General features: G+C 48.6%; 1 protein-coding gene across 9 annotated transcripts in view; it reads left to right on the plus strand.

Annotated features, from left to right (window-relative positions):
* Nucleotides 1–25,895, plus strand: part of JDP2 (Jun dimerization protein 2) — a 135,182-nt gene that overhangs the window by 106,769 nt on the left and 2,518 nt on the right. For all 9 annotated transcript variants that reach the window (XM_057299768.2, XM_057299766.2, XM_057299767.2 and 6 more), the window contains exon 3: nucleotides 19,388–19,492. In XM_057299768.2, the coding sequence (XP_057155751.1) occupies nucleotides 19,388–19,492 (105 nt within the window). The remainder of the gene's footprint in view (nucleotides 1–19,387; nucleotides 19,493–25,895) is intronic.

Here is a 25,895-nt window from a genome sequence, read left to right on the forward strand (position 1 = left end):
CTCAAGAGTTCAAGGGAGGCTAAACTGGATGACCTTTCAGGAAAGAGGCTGCACACTGTCGTTAAGGGGCAGGAGTCGGCCTACAGATGAATCTTGTTCACAGGGTGGTTTGCTTTTTCTTTCTTTTTTAACAAAATCACAGTGTGGTTTTCTTTTTCTTTTTTAAAAAATTGAATGAATTGCCATATTTAAAAGCCAGGAAATGTGGACTCTTTGGCTTCTTTTAAAAAACCAGAATATCTACCCACTTAAGGCCACACCCTTATACACAACAAGAGGTTGGAGCTGAGGGGCAGATGCCTGCTGTATTTGTATACAGCCTTGAGTTCACCGCATTCCCCACTACTCACTGATGTCTTACCCCCAGCCCGCTTCATACCATCTGTGTTGCCAGCCTGATTTTGAGTCTATGTCCCATGTTTATGTCCCACAGACCTTGCTTGTTTGTTTGAACATTATGAGCTGTGTCAACTTGGCAAGTCACTTAAACTTTATTCCTTGATCGCTCTACCTCCCAATTCTTATCTCCAGCCATTGTTCATTAGGTTTTGCTATTTCCAAATTTCGTTGACTTCAGGCAGAAAAAACCAAAATACAACAAAAATCAAACCAATCATTCCCAAACGTGGCTGGTCATCAAAACACCTTGGGAAACTTCTTAAAAAGTATAAATTTCTAGACCTCACCCAAGGTCCATGGAATCAGAATATCTGAGGGTAGAGTCCTGGGAAGCTGTATAGCTAGTAGGCTCAGAGATGACTCAGCTACTTTTGGGAATGTGACTCTATGTGGTTTCTTCCTCTCCTCAGGCTCTTCTAATCCTTGTCAGGGAGCTTTCTGAGGGTGTCACCCTGAGGAATCGGTGCATACGTATCATTGTGGACTGCCCTTTCCAACGTAGGGCAGTTTCCTGTGTGTATTCCACATGGGGACCGGATCCGTGTCCTCATCATTTTCAGAGCTGGAGAGGAGACTTAACTGTCTGTGGATTTCACATTGGCGATTTCCCATCTTCTCCAGGGTCCCTGGAGAACATTGAGAGGGTTTTCCCGTTTTGGATGAAGTGTGAATAGGAATCCATGGACCAGAGAGCGGCCTTGGAAGCCATGTTCACTCAGCCCCAGGTAGTCTTCCCAGACTTTGTTCATAACAGAGACCAAGACGTGCATCCATGTTTAGCCTGAGCAGAAAAAGTTGCCCCAAACCAGCTGATGTGCTGGGTAAATGTTGGCCTAAGCATGCTTGTGTTTTTAGTGATTTGAAACGTAAAGGCAGCCCACTGACATTTTTTAGCAAGCTTTGCATAATTGGTTTTTAATTGTGGCTCTTTGGAATAGCATTGGCCTTCTTCCCCCTGACTCAGATGCTTTTTTTGTCTCATACTTGTTTGGCAGAGAGGTCCAATCTGTCCTCTCTTGGAACAGAATCTCCCAACTCATCTTTGAAATCTGTAATTTCCACTTTAGTTCCGTTACTTTGTTAGCACATTTTTGAAAGCTGTTAGCTTAAAAAAAAAATTAAATTTGAGGGAGAATGAGTGATAGTTAAAGGCAGCTATGAGTGTGTTTAACATTGGCCCCTGTGGTGTTGAGTCTTATTTGATACCATATCCAGAGCATTCACAAGGGTTCTGAAGCTTTTATTTAAAATCAGAAGTCGGTCACACCCACTGTTATCCTAGCACAGGGTCCCTTGGAGAGGTGGTGGTGAGGACGTGGCTGGATCTCTATGTCCTTAGCAGAAATCAGACACCTCTGAAAAGCTCAGGAAGTCTTACAGCTTCTTAGGTTTTCTATTAATATCTTAAAGTGAGGATAATAATAATACCTACCTCTTAGTGTTGTTATGAATTTTTTTTTTGAGACAGATTCTCACTCTGTTGCCCAGGCTGGAGTGCAACGGCATGATCTTGGCTCACTGCAGTCTTGACCTCTTGAGCTCAAGAAATCCTCCCACCTCAGCCTCCTGAGTAGCTGGGACTACAGGCACATGTCACCATGCCTGGCTAATTTTTGTATTTTTTGTAGAGATGGGGGTTTCGCCATGTTGCCCAGGCTGTTTTTGGACTCCTGGGCTCAAGCGATCCTCCCATCTTGGCCTCCCAAAGTGCTGGGATTACAGGCATGAGCCACCAAGCCCTGCTGCTGCTATGATAATGAAATGAACTAATGCTGCTAAAGGTTTCACATGATGCCTGGCACTTAGTAAGACACAGATATAAGGTAGGCTTGTGACTCACTTTTCAAATGTGTTGATCGTGCAAAGTAGTTTTTATAAATGAATCAAAAACCTGTTTCCTGGGCTTGTATTGACCTGACGGTATTTTGCCCTTGGAGATGGTGGGTGGTCTGAGGTGTTGCAGGAGCAGGGCACATCCAGGCTTCCTAACCAGAGGGACTACTTCTGGGGCCTGGGAAGAGCTCTGGGCTTGGGTGCAAGTTCTGGGTTCAAAGTCTGGCTCTCTCGCTCATTCCCAGCACAACCTTGGGAAAGTTAGCTCGTTTCCTCATCTGTAACAGGAGGAAATCCAAACTGCCCTTTCCAAAGTAGTGCAGTTTCCTGCACATACTGCACATGGCGACTGGATCCACATCCTCATCACAGAGCTTCGCGAAGATTAAGTGAGGTGCTGTGTGAAAGATGACCTTGACTGCAGTGCAGTATGTCCGTAAATTACCTTTGTTAGAGACTGATTCCATGTGTAGTGAACTACCTATTCTGACAGCACTAACCTTTCTGAAGTGTTAGCCTATGAGCTGGGTTTCAGGGAAGCAAGCAGACTTTCCAGTTTCTGGTTGTTTATGCAGTTTAGACGCAGCTGGAGTTTTAGTTATCATAACAAACTATAAATGAGAAGGCTTTTCAAGCCTCTGTTTTCCCCTAAGCTGCCTTCTGTGACCCCTTATCTTGTTTCCTGTGGTGTTAATGTCATCGTTGTATTCCCATCAACCAACAATTTTTTAGCAGCCTTAAGAAAGGCTGTCAAGTCTTCTGTCAATCCTACCATCTTACCTTGGATGTTTCCAGGTCCACTGGCAACATGGACTCAGAGTTGGGAAACTGAGTCCTCTCCTGGATGAGGCTCATCTGGCTGAACAACTATGAAGCCATTTAAGTCTGTTTTCCTTCTACTGTGCCCAAAAGGCGCAAGGCAACCTGGCCTGAGGTTGGAGCATGGAGATCTAGAGGAACTCATGGATGGATTCAGGCAGGATGTGAAAGTGCTGGGAGTGAGGGCCTGGGCCTCCTCTGGGTTTAGCCACCCTTCCAGGTTGTGTACAACCTGCCATATGCTGGGGCTCATTGACTGTGCTCTGCTCTGTGGCTACAGGGTCCCCTTTTACTGAGCGTAGCGCATGTGTATGCTCTGACAAACTCCTCCGTGGTTTGCCTCTGTAGTCCTCCCTACACCCTACCAACTCCCCAACCCCCGCGAATAAAAACCCTTGCCTTTTTGGAGGCAATGTAGCAAAGCAGGACTGCTGCATTGGAATAGTTTGGCTCTGGAGAGTTCACTAGATGTTTGAAATTCAGTTTCGTCCCTTGTAAAAATAGGGGAAATAGACCCCTACCTAGTACCTAGTACCGTATACATATATTATCTCAAAATGGATCGAAGGCCTAAATGTAAGAGTGAAAACTAGAAAACTCTTAGAAGAAAACAGCTGTAAATCTTTGTGACCTTGGATTAGGTAGTGGTTTCTTAGATTTTACGCCAAAAATAAAAGCAACAAAATAAAAAAAAATAAATTGGACATCTTCAAAATTAAAAACTTTGGTACTTCAAAGGACACAAAGTAAAAAGAAAATCCACAGAATGAGAGAAAATGTTTGCAAATCGTAGATCCAATAAGGGACTTGTATCTAGAATATATAAAGAATGATTACAGCTCAATAATAAGACAAATAACCCAGTAGAAAAATGGGCAAAAGATCTCAATATTAATTTCTCCAAAGAAAATATATAAATGGCAACTAAGCACATGAAAAAATGCTCAACATCATAGCCATCAAGGAAATACAAGTCAAAACCACAATGAGATACTACTTTGCACCCACTAGGATGACTATAGTGAAAAAAGAGAGATAATAACAAGTATTGGTGAGCATGTGGAGAAGCTGTCGTCATGAATTGATCGTGGGAATGTAAAATGATGCAGCCACTTTGGAAAACAGTCTGGCAGTTCCTCAAATGGCTAAACAGAGTTCCCATGCGATCCAGCCATTTCACTCCTACATATATTTCCTTTCCCAACAGAAAGGAAAACATGTCCACACAAAAACATACATGAGAGTTTACAGTGGCATTATTCATAATAGCTCCAAAGTGGAAGCAGCTCAAATGTCCATGAATTGGTGCATGAATAAATAAAACATGGTCTATCCATACAATGGATTATTATTTAGCCATAAAAAGGAATGAAGAACTGATACATGCTGTAATATGGATGAACCTTGGAAACATTATGCTGGGTAAAAGAAGCCAGCCACAAGAGACCACAGAGTGTGTGGGTCCATTTAGATGAAATGTCCAGAATAGGCAAATTCATAGAGACAGGAAGTAGAGCCAGTACTGTGGTTACCTAGGGGTGGGGAGATGGGAGGAGTGGGGAGTGATGGCCAAGGGATATGAGGTTTCTTTTGGGGGTGATGAAAGTGTTCTAAAATTGTAGTGATAGTTGCACAACTCTGGATATAATACAAGTTGGTGAATTGTATACTTTAATGGACAAATTATATGGTATGTGTGAGTTTGATCTCAATAAAGTGCTTTTAAAAATGGAGAATAATAATATCTGCCTTACAGGGTTGTGAGGAGGCTGAAAAGGAATAATGTATACAAATCCCCCAGTGTGTAACAATGTTCCAGAATTAGTAGCTAGGGTTATTAAAACCCCCTTTTAGACCAGCGGCAGTGAAGAAGCCTTTTTTCCTTTTTATTGCTAGTATCTATCCAGGAGCAAGGAGAACAATCTGATAGGATTTAATATAGAACTAGGGAGGATATATGGTATAGAATAGCAGGTTCTAACTCTGACTACTGATTAGAATTCCCCGGAAAGTCTTTCAAAAATATTGATCCTGATTCAGCTGGTCTGAGTGGGGCTGGCAGGTGTTCTAACCTGTAGCCATTAGCTGAAAACCTGGTAATCCAGTTAAGAAACCAGCCCAGTTCTTTGAAGGAGTGAGGACATCTGTGTTCAGGTCAGAAGTCATACACAAGCAATGCACTTTATAGTTTGCAAACTTCTTTTGTAGACGTCATCTCTGATCTGTTCCAACAACCCTTTGAGGTGGTGTTAGTAGTATGAGTTGTTAGAGAGCTGACGCTCAGAAGATTAAGTCACTTGCCAGGGTCTCATTTTTTAAAGCATAATTTTATCTATTATTAAAAACAGGCAAGATCCACACACATGCTCATACCTATTAGTTATCAGACCTAACACCTTGGAGAGCACTGCCAAGGTGACAGCTGGTGCCAGGTTAATCTATTTTACATGGACTTCAGCACAAAGCTCTTCCTGCTACTTCGCATTAACTGATGAGCATCCTGAGAGTGGAAAGCAAGCTGATGAGGCACTATCTATTATCTATCTATGTTTTTTATTTTTTTTGAGTTGGAGTCTCACTATTGCCCAGGCTGGAGTGCAGTGGCGTGATCTCGGCTCACTGCAACCTCTGCCTCTGGGGTTCAAGTGATTCTCCTGGCTCAGCCTCCTGAATAGCTGGGATTACAGGTGTGTACCACCATGCCTGGCTAATTTTTGTATTTTTAGTAGAGATGGGGTTTTGCCATGTTGCCCAGGCTGGTCTCAAACTCCTGAGCTCAAAGTGATCCACTTGCCTTGGCCTCCCAAAGTGCTGGGATTACAGGCGTGAGCCACTGTGCCCGGCTAGCTAGTTAGCTAGCTATCACCTACCTACCATTTGTAACTAACTACTAAACTGAATGGGCAAGAAAAACAAAAGACAGGAATAATTTGGATACGAGATTATCAGAAACCTGCAACTATCTCAGATAACCTCTGAGTTAAAGGTTTTGCACCAGCCAAAACACATCTTTTTGTTCTCATTGAATGACTATAATAAGGATATGATGCAATTGTAAGCCCTTAAGTAAAATATATACCGCCTTAACCTGTTGAGTATTTTGTGGTATCATTTGAACAAGATGTTTCTGTTGCTGAAACCAATAGATGCTACTTAAAGTAGGGTCAGCATCTGGGAGCTTGTTAGAAGTGCAGACTCTTGGGTCTTACCCTAAACATACTGAAGCACACTCTCTGAAGGGTGGGGCCCAGAAATCCATGATGCAATAAGCCCCCCAGGGGACTCTGATGCTCTCTGCACATGTAGAGCATGTCTCCACGGTCACCCCTTCCAGCTCTGACTGGCCATGATTCTATCTGAGAATGGTGAAAGGATCTAAAACCACATTTTTCTCAACACCTATCTCAAGCTTCCTAGATGGATCCACCTGCCATTGGATACTCATTAATGCTTATGGTTCCCCGAATCTGTGTAAGGCAGGGGTTGCTTTCTGAATCAGCAAACACCTTAGCGTTTCCAAACCAGTTATTTCCATGTCTTGAGATGCTCAACATTGCCACGTCCACGCCCTAAGGGACTTCCCAATTAATTACGCTGCCGAGCTTGTCAATAGGCTGGTTCCTTCATTGTTTTAGAAGGAAGAATCAGAGAAGCTGTTCTCATGCCAAAGGAACCCTCATTTGCTGCCACTGACCCAGAGTTCTCAGCAGTTCTGGTCTGATAACTGAGGATCCACTCCGTAGCCCTGGCAATGGGGAGCTCTGTGTCCCACTCTATCTGCCTCAGTGTGGCAAAGCCCTTCCATACCTTCTCTCTGCACCTAAATTGCATCCATCTCCTTAAATAAATCACTCTTGGTAAAACCCCTCTTCCATCCTCCGGGCCAGATATCCCTGGCTGTGAACGGTTTGGCCCTTTCACCTCAGTAGGGTTTATATTAGCTGGTGTTCGGTATTCTTGATGGGGAGGTTGCCTTTGCTGGGAGATTTGTCTGTTATCTGTGCCTTGTGCTTGAAAGAAATTGGATGAAATGCATGTTTTAGCCACACACCCTGCATACAGATTAAATGGAACTGCCTTGGTAGAGAATAATTAAGCCAAGGACCTTGTTTTTCACCTTCATGATGAAAGACAAATGACTTCCAAAGGCTTTAATAAGATGGAACTTGAAATGTTCTCCTACTTTGGCCAGCTTGGGACTTTCAGAACAGCCTTGTTCATAAATATTCTGTGCAACGACTGCATTTTCATTTAATTGTAGATAGAGTCATTTTGCAGGAGCTCTTGTCTCCATTTTTGACCCAGTGTAATCAAGGCATATTACACCATTTGTTGTTGTTAAAGAGTCAGTTTCAGCTGTATTATTAACTCTTTGAGAAGAAGACAGATTTTTCCCTGCCAGATGCATTCTGCTTCTCACCAGTCTTTTGGGGGTGATGAGGGTCTTGTGGGGGCCACCATTTCTCTCCTTTTCTCATCTTTTGAAGTGACTGTCAATTGGACAAGAAAACAGATTGATTGCCTAGTGGGAAACTAGACCCCACTAAATCATAAATATGAAATGGGCCTGAAATAGACATATTTCAGCAAAAGACATCCTTCCCCAAATAGCTCTTCTCCAGCAAAAGGATTTCCTAGCAATCATCATCTCTTTTTCTCTTCAGTGTTAGGTTTTCTGTCTGTGCCAAGGTGATTTTTCCTGTGTCTCCTGGATTCTTTCTCACTTTTGTAATAACAGTGTTTGCTCTTTCCTTAGCAAAACCGGCTGTAAATGGGTGTCACCCTGCCTAGCTGGCTTTCTCAGGCTTTGTTCCAAACACAATGCTGTCTTTTCTTAGCTGTGGAAATGGGGCTGTTCTCCACTGGTTTTTGAGAGAATGGCCTTTTCCTATTCTGTTCATATAAACCAGCCTCACACCTCGGCGGCCTATTGTTTTTGGGGTTCTCTTAATGCAAAAGAAGGTTTTTACTATGGACAAGGGGAGTTGGGAGGGCCCTGGTCAGAGACATGCTGCATCTTGCTGAGATACGAGGAGACTGAGGAGTCAGTTTGGAAGGATCCACCTGTGGGCTCTGATGCCCCACAAAGATTGTAGGGTGTCAGGCTTTCAGTTCATACAGAAGGTGTCCCCTGCCTCTTCCCAGAAAGCAGTAGCCTTCCAGTTGGTCCTGTCACTGTCCGACCCAGGACCGGGGCACACTCATTCCCCTTCTCTGACCTTGAGTTCCTGGCCTAAGGATGCAGCCAGGATCTAGGGTCTCTGGGTCTTCTCAGTTGCAGAATCTAAGGCTGGAGCTTAGTTTGCAGCCCTGCTTCCCACACTGTTTCCTGCAGATGCTGTGCACACAGGGCAATGGCTTATCCACCCGTGCCCCCAGCCATGGGAGCCGAGTGACTCATCTTGGCAGGTGGAGCCATTGCCTCTGCCAGCTCTTGTTCAGAGCCTTCACCTGGTGGTTGGCTGAGCAGATTTGAGTGAGCACAGCGTCCAGTGTGTGGGTTTGTTCACAGGTGAATGTGCTTGATTACATCCTGCTGTTGGGGGCAGCTGAAGTGAAGTGGAAAGAACCTTGGACTTGGAGTCAGGAGTGTCTGGGTTCTTGCCCAGGTCACCAGCTCTGTGGATCAGGCCTCCCTTCCTCCCTAACCACGCAAGGTGCTGAGCACACAAAAAGTCAACAAGATGCAGACTTTGCCCTCGTGGAACTCCCAGTTTAATGGAGGAGTCAGAAACTGTGAATAGAATATAATACAGTAGGGGCCAGGATACGCTCAGAGCACAGGGACACCTCCTCAGCCTACAGGGCATGAAAATCAGGGAGGGCTTCCAGTGGGAGGTGATGCTGCAGCTGCATGTACAGGAGACATGAGAAGTAAGCTAAGGGGACAGCAGGGCAAAGGCATGAAGGCCAGGGAAGTGTATGGTATATAGCACCTCAGTGTTTCAGGAGCATAGAGTGGAACCCTGGGATCAACAGGTGGTAAGACCACAGCAGGTGGGGCCAAGTCCCAGCAACCTCATTTGACATAGGAGCTTGGGCCTCATCCAGAGGGTAAGGTGGACAGTAACTGGGCCAGATTTGCATTTTAGAAAGATCCTTCCGATGGCTGGGGTGGAGGATGGTTGTGCAGGATCTGGAGGCCTCCTGGGGGGCTGGGGCAGTGGTCAAGGAGAGACAGTGGGCCTGGAGAGTGACAGTGGGGGTGGATGGGGGGAGCAAATCTGATGAAGATTTAAAATCTAGAATTGGATGGCTGGCGTGATCAAAATTGGAGATAACAAGAGGGACGGGGGTGTGGGGAGGCAGGTAGTGAGCCCTCAGGGACATCCACACTGAGCGTCTGGCCCAGCTGGCACTTGGATATTTGGGTCTGCAAATCCAGATTTGGTTGGCATTAGGGTATGGGTGGTGGCTGAAACCACGTGAGTAGATGAAAACGGAGATCCACAGGCCATGTGTATCGAGTGAGGAGAGTAGCAGGCCAAGCATGGGACCTGGAAAACAGCCCGGAAGGGATGGGAAATAGCAGGAGACTGGAAAGGCAAGGTCAGAGGATGGGCAGGTACAGGGGAGTGGGTCCAGGGCATGGAAAATTCAGGAAAGAGGGATGATGCACAGTCAGGCAGAGCCTCCCAGGAGGATGGACCAAGCAGTGACCTCTGGGCTGGTCTGTGAAGACCCAATCCCTGTCTTGAAGAGCAAGCCATTTCCTTCGCTGGGACTCAGTTTCCTCATCTGTAAAATCTAGGGATTAGCCTTGGTGCTTCCAAGAGCCCCTGGCACTAAGCGTCTGTAAAAGCAGAAACTTCTTTTTTCTTTTTTTCGAGACAGAGTCTTGCTCTGTTGCCCAGGCTGGAGTGCAGTGGCACAATCATGGCTTACTGCAGTCTCAACATCCTGGGCTCAAGCAATCCTCCAGCCTCAGCCTCCTGAGTGGCTGGGACTACTGGTGTACACCACTGTGCCCAGCTAAGAAACTTCTTATAAGAAATTAGGGGGCACCCTTCCTACATCCCACCCCTTCTCCCCTCAATCAGGCCCACGCTGCCCTTGAAGGCTGGATGAATGAAAACCCAGAGAAGTCAGAGCTGGAAAGGACTTTGCGGAGATTTTAGTCCAGCCCACCGTGTGGAAGGTAGCCTGATGGAATGGAGTCAATCCCTGTCTTTTCCCAGCTTGGCAGCCTCGGGCAGACACTCCACCTCGCTGAGCCTCAGTTTTCTCACTTGTAAAATAAGGCCCCTGAGACCCACCTTGCAGATGTGTTTGAAGGTCAGTGAGAAATGGGAGCTACTTGTGCTTATTAAAGATGAGCCCCAGGACCTGAGAGGTGACCTGATTGACTCGAGGTCACAGAGTAGGGCACTGTGGTGACCAGAGCCCAGGCTTCTGAGGACAAGCCCACTAGGGTCAGCTGACTGCCAGAGGTCATAAATCAGCAGCCGTGGGCCAGTGCAGCCCACAGATGTGTTTTGTTTGGCTCATGGGTGTTCCTTTCAAAATGGAATTTGTTGCTGACATTCAAAATTGGGAGATTTTACTTTAAAAATTTATATTTTCTTGAAAACTTGGAAGAATTAGCAGCACTGAGCCTGCATCCCACTGGGGCTAGTGTCCCCTCCCATGGCAGGAGGGGTGGCCACCGCCCCATCCAGCCCTCGTCCCTCACTAATGGTGAGTTACTTGCTTGACCCCTGAGGTGATGTGAGTCTGCAACCCCAGCCTTAGACTGACCATTTGTCTTGAATTTTCTCCTAAAGCCCTGCCCGCTGTTCACTGAAACAGCTCAATATTTCACAGCTGAGGCCCAGACCTTGGCCACTGAGTAAGAAGGCCTGGCAAGAGACGATGGGAGAGACAGGAGGGCAGAGAGTTTCCAACAGCTCAGCCCCATGGGGGATGCTGGGAGGGCCTGGCCCCTGCAGGCTGCCGGGGGTCAGCAAGGGAGTTGGCTGAGGGCCCCTGGGGTTTCCTCATTCCTCCCTCCTGGAGTGGGAGGAGGCTCTGGGCCTAGCCGGCTGGGCAGGCTGAGATCTTGTCCCTGAATTGCCCTACTTTGTTGATGGGGGGGTGGGGGAGTGGGGAGGGACTGCAGCCCCTGGCTTAGTGCAGCCCTGTTTATGTAGGGGAATGTCTGGTATGTTTGGTATTTGGGTGTTTACTTCCCAGGGTGCTCATGGGTCCCTGGTGTTGAAATGTGGCTCCTCCATGCAGGGGGGGCCCTGGTGGGCCTGGCTGGCTGTGCGAGGCCTGAGGCTAGATCTGGAGGCTGCGGGGCTGTTACTCCAGGCCTGCTCACTGACAACTCAGCACGCCCTGAACTCCCCAGCCTGCTCCTCCCTCTCCGCAGTACTCCTTTCTGTGCCGCATTCTGCCCAGAGGCAGGCCAGTGTGCCGCTGCTGCAATAGCACCGCCTCCGCCTTGCCTGCGAAGGAAGGCAGGGACGCTGGCATCACGAAACTCTTCCTGTGCTCCCGGCTCTGGGCTGGAACTCAGTCCTCATTACTACCATGTGCGGCGGGGCTCAGTACCTTCCTGTACAAGTGAGGAATGGAGGCTCAGAGAGGCCAAGTAACTTGCCCAGGAGCACACAGCTGGTCTACAGCAGAGCTTCTGGAGGAACTCAGGTCTTAAAGACCACCCCCCAACCCCACCAACCAAAGCTCACACTGTCAACTCTGATGCCACAAGTCTCAGATTAGCCTGGTTCTGTCTGCCCAGGCAACAATTCTTAGTATGAGACGGAACCCTCAGACTTGGGCTACTCTGGTTAGTGCTAGGGTTTTTTGGTTTTTCTTTTTTGTCTATTTTCGCTTATCACTTCCTTTATTTCTGTGTCCATGTGAGAGTTTCTGTATTTTCAGCGCCTTGGGTTGAGAATGTAATTTCTCTTTCTCATTCTGTCTCTCTGTGGGTCCTGCAAGCTATGTTTTTGAAAACGCTTATGAAAAGTCAGAATTCAAAATCACATCTGGGCTGCTGTTTGTCAAGGTGGAAATGCCGCGCCACCTGCAGACGAGGCCTGAGAAACACGGAAATGGGTGAGGGTTAGGCCCGAGAGGAGCTGGTGACGTCCCCTCCTTTAAGCCCCCTCCTTTAAACCATGGAGCTTCAATGTTACACCTTCATGTAAATTGTGCAATAACATTTTTTAAAACATGCTAAAAACTTCTAACTCTAAAGGCAGTGATCATGCTCAGACCACCCACCCCTTGAAGAGCAGGACGTGCTCAGGCCCTGCGGCCCAAAGACCTGGATACGAGTCCTGTGCTGTCACTGAGCATCTACGCAGCCTTGATATTCTTAGTTTCCTCATCTGCAAAAGTGGGGAAGCTGATAGAGCTGTGCTGGGTGACTTACTGAGATGGCAAATTAAATGTAGTTAATTTAGTTAATAAACACCCATTCTGTGCCATGCTCAGCTCTGGTGGCTGAGTGACAGTGGTGAAGGTGATGATAGACTGAGATATTTATATAGATTAACTATGAATAGATTAAGGTTCTCATGGGAAACTGACAACGGGCAGGCAAACATGCATGTGAAAAAGATAAGTGCTGTTAGTGAATGCACCTTGAAGGAAATACACAGGGAGATGGTAAAAGGACAGGGCTTTTAGTTTGGGGTGGTCAGTAAAGACGTCAAGAAGGAGCAGCAAGTACAAACCCAGGGGACAGGGAAGAACTTGTCGTTTTGAGGGAGAGGAAGAAGGCCCATTGTTGGAGTTGAGGGGTAGAGGAGGGCGATGTAGTGGAAGGTCAGAGAGGCAGGAGGGGCCAGGTTTTCTCGGTTCTGTGGGCCACATGTGATGGAAGCTGTTGGAGGGTTGCAAGCAGAGGAGCTGACTTGTGTTTTAGCCAAGGGAGAGCCCTTTGGAGCCACTGCAGCCGTCCAGTGCAGAGGCGACGAGGGCTTGGACCAGGCTGGAGGCAGCAGGGATGGAGAATGTGGTGGACACCTTAGAGATGTATTTTGCAGGTGGAATCATTACACCTGCTAAATGGACTGTGTGAGTCCTTAATCGGCTCCAGGGCAAACTTCTCTGGGCACACAAATCTGCGTGCGCATGTACTGCATGCAGATCCTGATTCAGTAGGTCTGGGTGGCCTTCAAGACTGCATTTCTAACAAGAGCTTGGGTGAGGCTGATTGTGCTGTTGGCCAACCACACTCCACAGTGCCTGACTCCTGGCAAACGTCCAGGAAGTGCTCGCTGTGGGGATGACCGCGAGCCCTGTAGGAATCTCTCAACTGTTGCTGTCATTGACTCCTGCCTGCAGGCCGTGACTGGGGCCAGGACTGGGGGTGGACTTATGTAAATCACAGAGATAGATTCATACACGGGATAGTCTTGTTTGCCCATCAGACCCATTCCCGTTTTACCCTGCTCTGTGCCCCAGGTGGCTCATCTCAATGGACCACATTACCCAGGAGTCCTTCCACTCTGGCTGCTGGTTGAACTTGGCCATTAGGAGGTACCAGCCTTAGAAAAGAATTTGGGATATTCATTCCCCTGATCCCTCCCTGCTGGGCACCCGTTGGGCAGTGGTGTGTTCCTCTACCAAAGAGCACAGCTCCTGTCTGGTGACCCTCTGCCATGGCTAAGTGACAGCTCTCCCTGGGTTCCAATCATCACTCCTGACCCTAGCCTCAGGCCGGAGGTGTTCGTGACTCCACTGCTGCTGGTCCCGGCTTCCCTAAGCTCTGTCCACCCCCTGTAAGTAGTTCCCTCATTAATTTCCTTTAAATAAACCCCTGCTTCCTGCTGGGATCCCCTAGTCCAGGGGCTTTGGTACCAACCGAGGTGACCCACCTCTGCCTTTTATTGGCTGCTGCTTAAGGGCCCTTCCGCATCCAGGCTCTGCTGCTTTCTCAGCGGTTTTAGGAACGTTGCTAAGGGTGGGACTTCACCCCTGGTCACTGGGGACCATCTTCAGCTCCTCCATTAGCCCCTGGCATCACCTGACCTCCAAGGGTAGAAGCTTGGTGTCCCAGGCATCTTTCAGTGGCATGTGGCAGAAACCTTCTCAAACTCCCTTCAAGCCAAGGGAGGAATTTTGACAGATTCATAGTCCCAATGACAAGGAGCATAGTCAGTCCTCACCAGGGTGGCATCAAGAGGACCAAGACAGCGTCTTTCTCTGTGTGTCTTCTGTTGATTGTTCCTCTGTCTGTGCCGTTGGCTTCTGTCCACATCTCTGCATGTTTCTCTCCCTGTGGCGCTGCCTCTGTGTCTCTCTCTCCCCTTCTTCATCTCCGTGTTCTGTGTGTTTCTCTGTCCCACTGTCTCTGTCTGTCTGCCTGTTTGTCGGGAGTGCTCTGTCTCAGGGCCTGGTGAGGTGAGCAAGCCTGGGTGAGGTGCCCGGGGGCATGGCATGTAGGGAGGTGCTTCCTCTTTGGTGCTGACCCTGCACTTGCTTAAATGTGTGCCTTGGGCACCCCACCTGCTTTCCCCTGCTCCAGGCCTGGCTTTTCTCTCCATCCCCCTTTCCCTCTCTTTGCCTGTTTCTTTGTCTCCCTGACCCCCTCTTGGAGCTGAGTGGTTGTTTCTCTCTTGGTACGTGGTCTCTGGTCTCTGCTCACCCTAAACTTCACAGCCCGATCTTCCTGCCTCCCTGTGCCTGGGGGTGAAGTTGGTTGCCCGGCCCTGCATGACCCCTCAGTCCAGCACTCAGGATCTCCCAGTCCAATTTAAAATTCCAGGAGAGTGAGTACAGCTCGGCTCAGCCATTCATGCCTTGTCCAGTCAGCTGTGGCAGGGGCTTGAGAACAGGCTCTCTGAGGAGGGGTCTGGGTGAGGCGGGGCTGCTCTGCACGAGGGCCCTCTTGGTCCTGAGTCCCCAGGTCTCTCCATCCAATGTGAAGTGTGGCACAGCAGCACCCCTCACTGCCAGGACCCGGATGGCCTTGCCCTTGGGCCTTCCTGGGAAACTGCAGGAAAACAGAGCCAACACTAAGTTTGAGAACAGGGAAAAGCATGCTCCCCTCCCACCCTCAGCCCGCATCTCATGGTTCTTTAAATGTATTGAGCGTCAAGCTGCCTCCTCTTCAAACATCCTGGTTCTTCCAGCTGTATCTGCGGAAACAAATCATTATCACCCAGTTTGGGGTTCTGGTTTCAGATGTCAGAGCCATGTGTGGTACAAATACTCTCTGCCATCTTTCTCCCACACATGGGCAAATGCTTTAGAGAATTCAAGAAGCACCAGGAAGGAGGAGGCAGCAGCCCTGACTCTGGGGATGAAGGAGCCCCAAGAAGGGCTGGGGAGAGTCTCCAAGTGGTCCCTGTCTAGGGGTACAGATGGCACAGGCCATGTTAGCTGTGGGGCATGAAGGCAGAGGGGATCTGCCAAATGCCTGTCTTGTTTCTGGTCGGGCCTTAACAGCTGTTTTCTACACCTCTGGGCAGCTCTTAAATAGCAGTGCGAGGATTTAGGGGTGATGCAGCACAGTTTCAATGGGGAAGGTGTGAGGATGGGGCTTTGGGATCACATCTTGCCTCATTGGGAGATACCAGCCAAGGTTGGGGGCATGGGTGCAGGAAAGGCCTGGGGCTGGGCTTGGAAGCTGGTGGTGGCTGTGGAACTGGGGGCTCTAGGCCTCAGCACATACCGTAAGTTTTTTCCTGGCCTGCTTAGGGCTCATGCAGACTTGCCATAGCTCTCAGGGGCCTGTGCCCCCAAATCTAAACTCTGCCTTCAGCCAGTGTGCTTCTAGGGAAGGCAGGCTCCCAGCTTTGCTGGCCTACTACAAACAGAGAGAAGAGGCCACCCCGGCAGAGAAAGCTCCCGTGAGCGCTGGGGAAAAGGCCATGCAGATGCAAACACGGGTGATAAGTCACTTTGTAATGAAAGAATCTAAGCCTGTAGCATCTCTCTCTGGAATCCTGAATTCCATTCATTCATCTGAGTGACATTTGTTGAGCCCCTCCTGAGTGCCACGCTCTGTACCAGGTGCCGGGAATGCTCAGGTCCGGTTCTTCAGGCTAGCAGGGAAAACAGGCACCCACACAAACCGATGCTTGTGGTAGGATGCGATGGAGACTCCTACAGTGCTGTAGCAGCACCAAAAAAGCAGCGGATTCTTTTTCTTTTTTAACTTTTAAGTTCAAGGGTACGTGTGCAGATTTGTTATATAGGTAAATTCATGTCACGAGGGTTTGTTGTACAGATTATTTCATCACCCAGGTTCTAAGCCTAGTAGCCAATAATTATTTTTTCTGATCCTCTCCCTCCTCCTACCCTCCACCCTCAAGTAGGCCCCAGTGTGTGTTGTTCCTCTCTGTGTGTCCGTGTGTTCTCATCATTTAGCTCCCACTTATTAGTGAGAACATGCAGTATTTGGTTTTCTGTTGCTGTGGTAGTTTGCTAAGGATAATAACCTGAGCTCCATCTATGTTCCCGCAAAGGACATGATCCTGTTCCTTTTTATGGCTGCATAATATTCTATTGTGTAATATGTACCACATTTTCTTTATCCAGTCTATCATTGAGCATTCAGGTTGATTCCATGTCTTTGCTATTGTGAACAGAGCTGCAATGAAAATACACATGCATGTGTCTTTATGGTAGAACGATTTATATTCCTTTGGGTATATACTCAGGAATGGGATTGCTGGATTGAATAGTATTTCTGTTTTTAGCTAAAAGCAGCTGATTCTATCTGGGGAGTCAAAGGACCCTTCCTGGAGGAGGTGATGTTTACTCTCGAGGTTCAGTTAAGAGTTTACCAAGTGGGAAAGGAAGGATATCTCACTCAAGGCTGAGAGGGCCTGGCTGGCTTGGAGAAGGGTGAGACATTTGGACTAGAGGGTGATGCAGGAGGGGATGAACGTGGCTGGAGAGGGGAGGAGGAGCGGCCCCTGACCTGGGCCTCAGCCTGGCCCAGTTGATCTCTTAAACTTTCTTCCAGCTCTGAATCTTTTTGCATTGCTGCTAAAGCAGCTTCTGTCTGCTTCTGACTTTCTGTGGAATAAGGCCCTGTGCAGGATGGGGGTAGGGATTGAAGCCTTGGAGGGCAGAGGTTGGTTGCTCAGGGGAGGACACAAGGCCTTGCAGTACCCAGGCTGCACACATCACCTTGGCAGTTTGTGGGCAAACCCTCCTGGCCGAAGGGAGATTGCACCGCCAGCCACTTCCTCCAGTTCCTTCCCTCTGCCTGTCGTCACGGTTACCTTGGCCTTGTTGGGGGTGAGGTTAAGGTTGGGCGGAATCAATTTCAGCCAGGTTTCTATTTTCCCAGATGCAGGTCAGCCAGAGGAGCTGTCACTTCTGGTTCAGTTTCAAAGAAGGCCAAGGGACTGGGAGGTGCTTGGGTGTGGCGGTGTTGACGAGGCGCCTCTGCAGCTGACTCCCAGGTGGGGTGGGAGTGGGGCAGGGAGAAGCTCAGAGGTGGTAGAAAGGGGGCTGCCCTGCCAAGGCCTGTGCCGATGGCCATGGTGCTGGTCTCGGGCCCAGGCGCTCTGTCCTGAGCCCCCAGAGCATGCTGGGAGTGTGCAGAGAGAGGCTGTTTATTTTCCTGGCCTATAGCCCTTTGGGCTGAGACCTTGTTCCAGGCCTTGGGCTGCCAGAGTCACCCCCCACACCCTCCTCCCTGGCTGGAGAAGTGAGAGAGTTGGCAAGCCCAGGACAATCCAACGGCTTCTCTAATGGCCTATGACTCTGGTCTGTCCCCAGCCCAGCTGGTCCTGGGTGTCCTTCAGATTTTCCTGGTAGATTACCTACCAGGTAGGTAGGCAGGAGGCAGCAAGAGGTGCCACATCAAAGTGCTCCTGATGGACTGGGGCTGTAAGGGCTGGTGGTCAGGAGCAGGGTGCTTGAAACCAGAGAAATCTGAGTTTGAATCCTAACTCTGCTATTTTGTAGTTGTATGGCCTTGGGCAAATTGAACTATTGAGCCTCAGTCTCACCATCTGTAAAATGGTACAGTAATAGTAACTTCCTCATAAGACTTTGATGGTGAGGATTAAATGACATGTGTTTAAAGCATTTATCAAAGTAGGCAACAAATGGCACCTCTTGTTATTATTACTAATGGAGCAATAACAACAGCAACTTTGATTCGAAGTCTGTGCTAGTGGGCAGTGAGTCTCCTTCTCCCCATTCCAGGGGTCGTATTTCACGCATGGTGAGTTTATTAACATGTCCTGAGGGAGAAGCAAGCCCGGAAACTCAGGAGGCCCCTTGCTTGTTCCCCAGGGTCCTTCAGCTCTCCCACAGGTGGGCATCCTGGGGGAAAGGATTAAAGCCAGATGAGGAGGCTGGGGAGACTGTTAGTGACAAGAGGAAATGGATCCCAGCATTTGGAAAGGGCCAAGAAAGGAATATTGGGTATGGAGGAGTGGGGAAGATCTTAAATCCCAACAGAAGGTAAGAGGAGAGGACAAAGATAGTCAAGGAGGTGGGAAGGTGGCAGTGGAATGTGGAACCTGTGTCCATGCCCAAGACGTTTTTAAAGGAAGTGCCTGGGAACCACTGGCCTGGAAAATTGTACCCAGAGGGCTTGGGCTGGGCAAAAGAACAGGCCGTCACCGCCCGTTGGGTGCCACCTCTGTGTGAGTAGATTTGCCAGGCTCCTGGCCTCCTGAACTCCTCATCTGGCTTTAATCCTTTTCTCTGCTTTTGCATATTCTTCCCCCAGAATGTCCACCTGTGGGAGAGCTGAGGGACCCTGGGGGCAGAAGCGAGGGGCTTCCTGAGTCTCTGGGCTTGCTTCTCCCTCAGGACATCTGAACCCGGATATCTGTCTTAGTCCATTTTGTGTTACTATCACAGAATACCACCAATTGAGTAATTTATAAAGAAAAGAAATTTATTTCTCACAGTTCTGGAGGTTGTGAAGTCCAGTATCAAGGTACTGGTGTCTTGTGAGGGCCTTCTTGCTGCATCATCCTAGGGCAGAAGGTGGGAAAGCAAGAGAGTACAAGACAGCAAGAAAGGGCCAAATTTCCTTTTATAACAAATCCCCTTTTCTAATAACAACATTAATCCATTCATTAATATTGTTACTAACCACCTCTTAAAGGTGTCACCTCTCAACACTGTTGCATTGGGGATTAAGTTTCTAACACTTGAAGTTTGGGAGACACATTCAAACCAGAGCAGAATCCCTGCCCGTTTGGGCTACTGACTCCTCCCTGGGATGCTCTGAGAGGATCCTTGGACTGGCTGGGAGGTATTTCCAACTCTCCAGGCAGTGGGCTGGCAGAAGTGATTACTTGTTCACTGCCGAGATGTGGGTTAGAAAGGCGAAGTTGTCCCTCTGTCTATGTGTCAGGACAGAAACTGTACTCCAAGCCTGCCTCAATGTCTAATCAGTGGCTCTGTGCCCTCACAGCTAGATGAGGAAGAGGAGCGAAGGAAAAGGCGCCGGGAGAAGAACAAAGTCGCAGCAGCCCGATGCCGGAACAAGAAGAAGGAGCGCACGGAGTTTCTGCAGCGGGTGAGCTGACTGGGTGGGTGGGGAGGCCTGCCATTCCTTGGAGTGAGCTTGTGTACTCTGGACCAGGAGAGGCCATCAGATGTCTCTGTAGTCAGTGAGCATCTGCTGGCAGCTGCCAAAGCAGCCTTGGCCCCTCTGCTCTTTCCTACCTCCTGTTTCCTCCCCAATCTCTGAACCAAGACAACCAAGGGCAGCCTTCAGCAGTTCCTGCCCACACAACCCCTGGAAGCCCAAGAAGGAAGGAGGAGCCAAATTCCCCTCCACTGAGGTTAGACCCTTGGTGCTGATTGACCCAGATGGCCCAGGACTGCCACTATCTATTTTGGTTCCCTGGTGGCTACCAAAGTCGTCTAGGGTGGGTGCCAATGAAGCTAGGTAGTAACATCCTGCATGTGGGCACTGGACACAGCCTCTGGCCTGGCTAACTTTGCACAGAGAAAAGCTCCTTCCCTTAGCTGCAGGTGTCTTATCCAGCCCTGCATGCCATCTGGCCAGCCCCTCAGCTCCACTGAAGGTGACCTCCAAGCTCTTTGCTGCTCCCTCTGGGAATAAGAGGTCAGCTGTGCATGTAGAGGTCAGCCAGGGGTTGCTTTTCCTCCTGGCCCTACCTGCCCTTTCATTTGGAATGTGCCAAGCAGGATGTTTGTTCTTTTTCTCCCAAGTCCTGCCTCTCAGAGCTTCCCTGCATCTCAGAAATGGTGGCTGGCAGTGAGGGAACATGACCAGAAAGCTAATCAGTCCAGGCCAGGAGTCTCTGGTCTTTCCACCCCTAATCATTGGTTCATTGTTGAATAATAATAACGATAATGTATAATAATAACATGGGGCGGGTCCTATTCTGTAAGTACACAGTAACTAACAATAGTTGCCACTATTTGTAAAGTTGGGTGCTGTGCTGAATGCTGTATGTACATTATCTCATTTTATTGGGATAATAACCATATGAAGTGGGTACCTTCATTAGTCTCTTTCTACAGATAAGGAAACTAAGGAAGTGTGGGGCTGAGTAATTTGCCCACATCTCTGCTATACTGGCATTCGTTCGTTTGTTTGCTCTTTTGTTCATTAATTGATTCAACGGGTATTTTTAAGCATGTACTAAATGTGCATCCCTGTGTTGGGTACACTGGGGGCACACAGGAAGCAGCAGACACGGTCCTCCTGTGGGAGCTGGAGAGACAAGGCTAGATTGGCCTGGTGTTTTTGGACTCTGGAGGTCTATGGGCATCTTCTCACACTTGCAACAAGCAGAGAGCTATTCTGTGGTCATGGGTGTAGACAGCATGGGGCCATGTATCTACCTCCAGGCTGTGAGTGTCCAGTGCAGGGAATGGTTATTGTGGATTAGAGTTAGATTCCTGGATCTGGGAGCCCGTTGGAAGGGATGGTGCTACAACATTGGGCTGGGAATCTTCAGGAAGTTTCTAAGACACGAGCCTTCAAGATGGATGAAGTGCCACATACCTCATTTCCAGCACCGAGTGCCTGCCATGAGCAGAGCTGGATGAGAAAGCAGGGACTAGAGAAGCTTCACGTGAGATCCCTGCCTTCAAGAGCTTGTCAGCCAGTTACCAGGCAAGATACGCCCTAGCGGACAGCATGTTAGTGACACACCAGTGCAATAAAGAGTTGGTGCCCAATGAATGGCACTCACTGCCCATCACATTCCAGGAACACTAGCTGAGCACCTACTGTGTGCCAGGCATTTCCCGTGTTTTATTTAATCCTTATAATATTCCAGTGAGATAATATTATTTATCCCCATTTTAGAGACTGACCTGTAGCTCAGAGAGGTCAAGTTACTTGGCCAAGGTCACACTGCTAGCGAGTGGTGGGCTTGGATGTATTCATCCTTTGCTGATCCACCCGTCCATTTAGTAGGTGTTTAGTGAGTGCCTAGGGCACAGAGGGCAGGCAGGCGGTGTCAGCAGTGGGATGGGAGGCAGGAAACAAGGAAAGTGACATGTGCCGAGCGTTATGTTGGGCAAGCCTAGCCAGCTGTGAGAACACACAGCAGGGGCCCTGTCCTGGTCTAGGCTAAGGAAAGGCTGCTTCAATTCAGACATAAAAGAGGAATAGGAGCAGTGAGATGGAGGCCCTAGGGGGTTATGAGGAATGGAAGGGTTCAAGCAAAGGCAAAAGGTGCTGTTTAAGGATGTGTTTAAGGCATTGAAAAGGATACCAGCTGGAGTTTAGAGTACCAAGTAGTGGGGTGGAGAGGCAGGCAGGGCCCAGATCCCTCATAATAGGGTGATGCTAGATGCTGGGTTGCCTGAGGCATGCCCAGTCTGTGCCTGTTGTCCTGGGCTAATGATTAGTAGCCCCTTCCTTCACTCTCACAAGTGCTGCTCTAGGATGATGAATTATATGGTCATGGAGAGCCACTGAAGGGCTGCAGGAGGGGAGACGCACACCTTCAAAAGATCCCTCTGGCGGCAATGTGGGGCACAGATTGAGGTAGAAGGATCAGTTTTGGAAGTGTCATGTTGTTCCAGTGAGACAGAAGTGCGCGGCCTTGGGGTCTGGGAGGAGATTTGGGCAGCATTGTCTGGGCCCAAGCCCAGTCCTCCCCTCACCCCTGTGTTCTCCTCCTCCTCCCCAGCCTTGGAAGCAGAGGTTTGGTGTGAAGTTTAGGGCATGAATGCAGGCGGCTGTGTTGACAGTCAGTGCCTGCAGACCTGGGGGATTCTCTTGTAGTTTATTTTTAATAGGTAAAATACAAGGCTCAGAGATACATATGTTAATTGTTAATAAATAGTAATTATTTAAGTAAGGGGATACATACAGTTGGGACAAATATCTACGGGCAGCCTTTCATAGCCAAGAGTTCTGCATCTGTGATTTGACCAACAGTAGATCAAAAATATTCAGAACAAAAAGCATCTGTACTGTTTATTCCCTAAACAATGCAGCATAGCAGCTATTTACATAGCATTTACATCGTATTAGTCATTATAAGTAACCTAGAGATGATTTAAAGTATACGGGAGATGTGTATAGGTGGTATCCAAATAACACGCCATTTTATGTAAGAAACTTGAGCATCCTCGGATTTTGGTATCCTCGGGGAGTCCTGGGACCAATCGCCATGGCTACTGAGAGACAACTGTATATATGTCATAGGTAAAAAGCCACCGTCCCACCCTTGACCCCTGGACAACCAGATCCACACCTGGAAGATTCTTAACTGCATCTCAGAGTTCGCCTGCCTAGACTAGCTGAGGCCCTGAACCCCAGGGAAGGGGCAGGCCTTGGGAGGGGTCAGGTCCACACCCCGCAGGCCCTGGGGCTGCCTCAGTACCTCCTCCATCTGCAGTCAGGAGCAGTGGCCCTGAGGCTTCTGCCTTGTATAATGCTGGCAGCTTCTGTCACTCTGCTGTCCTAACCCAGGTTCTCTAGATGTTAGTAGCAATAATGCTATCTCACACTCCCGTGGTGCCCTCTGGTCTTCATAGCCACTCTCTCCTGATGGTCACAGTGGCCCTGGGAAGAGGAAAGGCAGTCCTATCCATTGATGAAGTTCAAGGTCACCCAGTGGCCGAGTCAGGATGAGAACCTGGGGCTTCCTCTGTGCCCCACACAATATTCAGGTTGCCCAGACTCAAAAGAAATCAGGAAACTCGTTTGTGGAAGCATAGCTAGCAAGTAGCAGAGTCAGGATTTTAATCCAGACAGGTCTTTCAGGCTCAAAGGGGCATATCAGGCTGCTTCTCAGCTCTTACAAAAACTTAGTGGAAATCTATTTTATATGCCTTAGAATAGCTTTTTAAAAATATAGATTCAGATGGTCTTTTGTTGTTGCTGTTGCTGTTTTTGAAACAGAGTCTCACTTTGTCACCCAGGCTGGAGTGCGGTAGCATAGTCATGGCTCACTGCAGCCTTGTACTCCCAGGCTCAAGTGATCCTCCCACGTCAGCCTCCTGAGTAGCTGGGACTACAAGCACATGACCATGCCTGGCTAATTTTCTGTTTTTTGTAGAGACCGGGGCTCCCTGTGTTGCCTAGGCTGGTCTTGAACTCCTGGACACAAGTGATCCTCCCACCTCAGCCTCCCAAAGTTCTGGGATTACAGGTGTGAGCCACCATGCCCAGCCAATTCAAACAATCTTAATGCTTAAAGTCCCCTGGGCCAATCATCATATTTTCTGGGAGGAAACTGAGGCCCAGAGAGAGGAAGTGATGTGGCCAAGTTCACACAGCCAGGATTAAAAGCCAGGACACCCAGCCCTTCACCTTGTATTCTTTCTACTGCCTTTGCCGACCACAGTGTAGGAGGCAGAACCTTAACATGCACTAATTCTATTCTAAAACAACAAATGGTTTCATTTTCTCTGGGGCAATAAATATCTAACAGAAGTCAAAACAATAAACAAAAATGCAGCCGGAGGTATATGCTTCATAATTAATGTGAGAAAGATCTTCGCTCAGTTCCTTCATTAATTAGGAAAACAAATTAGATAATTGTTGTTATAAAGTCACAAACCACTTCTACAATCATGGTTTAAAAAAAAAAAGATTCTTCTGAACTCAACTTATATTTACACAATAAATAAATATGTAGAGCCAACTAATAACTCTTTGAGTGTGGAAGGCAGTAAAACTAAAAGGCAGTTAGTTACATTCTGGCTGGGTGCGGTGGCTCATGCCTGTAATCCCAGCACTTTGGGAGGCCGAGGCAGGCAGATCACTTGAGGCCAAGAGGTCGAGACCAGCCTGGCTAACATAGTGAAACCCTGTCTCTACTAAATATACAAAAATTAGCCAGGCGTGGTGGCACATGCCTGTAATCCTAGCTACTTGGGTGGCTGAGGCACGAGAATTGCTTGAACCTTGGAGGCAGAGGTTTCAGTGAGCCAAGATCGTGCCACTGCACTCCAGCCTGGGTGACAGAGCGAGACTCTGTTTCAAAAGAAAAAAAGCAGTTAGTTACATTCTGACAGCCAGACAGTCAGAATTCGGGATATTCAATGATGTACCCTAACATTTAAAACCCACAGAATATAATGTTCTTTGTATGATAGCTGCATGAGTAAAGCAAGTTACCCTACACTGCACTGATCTTTGTGTGTGATACAGACGCTCCCACGTAGAGTTGGTTTGACACGTGGTAATTTCTAGGAGGCAGATCTATGTGTGCAGTGCTGTTGAATTCTGCCTGTCAGAGGCTTCCCCTTGCATGTCCAGTTTTAACTTCAAACTCACTGTACCCAAAACAAACTCCTCCTTTTCCTTCCCACCGCTTTCCAGAACAGCTGCCCTCCCAGGCTTCATTCCTCAGACCCTCCACTGGGTTCATAGTCAGCTCTCTGCCCTATCTCCTTCCTTCTCCAAATCCAGCTAGTCACCAAGATCAGCTGATTTTTCTTTGAGACGTCTTCCTTCTCTTCCTCTCTTTCTTCTTTATGCTATTCTCTTGCTTATAAGTTACAGTAAGCCTCTCTGGTTTACAAAGTGCTTTTTCCCTGTGAGTTCATCTAATCCCCAAGAGCCTCACCTGTCTACAGAGGAGATAACTGAGGCTCAGAGAAGTTAAGAAACTTGCTTCTAGACTCAGATTCTCAACCCACAAGCTTTCCAGAGCTACAGGCTGGCTCTCAACCCACCTTCTCACTTTCTACCCTACTAAGTCCTAAAGCGAGCTATGATCACAGTGGAGTAGTTTTCCCTTCTAAACCCATCCTAAGCTTTCTCATGCCTGGGTCTTTGTTCACTCAGGGTTCTCCACCCGCAAGTCCCTCCTTCCCCTTCTCAACCCAGCCTGAGTCAACCCATCTTTCATGCCCAAGGTCAGACCCGCTCTTTAGCCCTCTCTAAGGTCTTCTGAACCCTGGGTGGCTGATGGTCACACAGTAGTAAGCTCTGCCTTGTTGCACAGATTGCTTCTTCCCCTTACAGTGGAAAGGCCACAAGAGCCAGTTGGGGGCTCATGGCTCTTGGATTCCCCAGGGCATTCACTGTACATAGCAGGGCCTCAGCAAACACTCACGGTTGGGTGGGTTACCCTGACACCCCTTGAGGCAGGGGCTCAGGAGAGTTTGAAGATGGAGCTAAGCCCTTGGGCTGGGGAGACCGTGATGGTCAGAGGGTTTGTGAGAAGTTCCCAAGGTCACCAGAGAGTCACCAGTGAGCAGGGGGCTGACACTGGCACCTAACTGCCCCAGCCCGAGGGCTCACAGGCTTCCATGGATTCACGAGGGGTCTCTCCTGGCCCTCCGAGATGCGCCTCTCTTGGAATTCTCAGAACAGAGGACCAGGCCAGCTTCCCAGTCACGTCCCAGCCTGTGGAACCAAAAACCACCAGAGCTGGTTTTTAATATTTTCCCCGAGCATTTTTTTTTCCTTTAGTGAGGCTGTTTTCTCTCAGCGTCTGGTCACGAGGCCTGCCCGTCTCAGAGTTCCCGGG

Source organism: Pan paniscus, chromosome 15, assembly GCF_029289425.2.
Source record: "Pan paniscus chromosome 15, NHGRI_mPanPan1-v2.0_pri, whole genome shotgun sequence".
Lineage (NCBI taxonomy): Eukaryota > Metazoa > Chordata > Mammalia > Primates > Hominidae > Pan > Pan paniscus.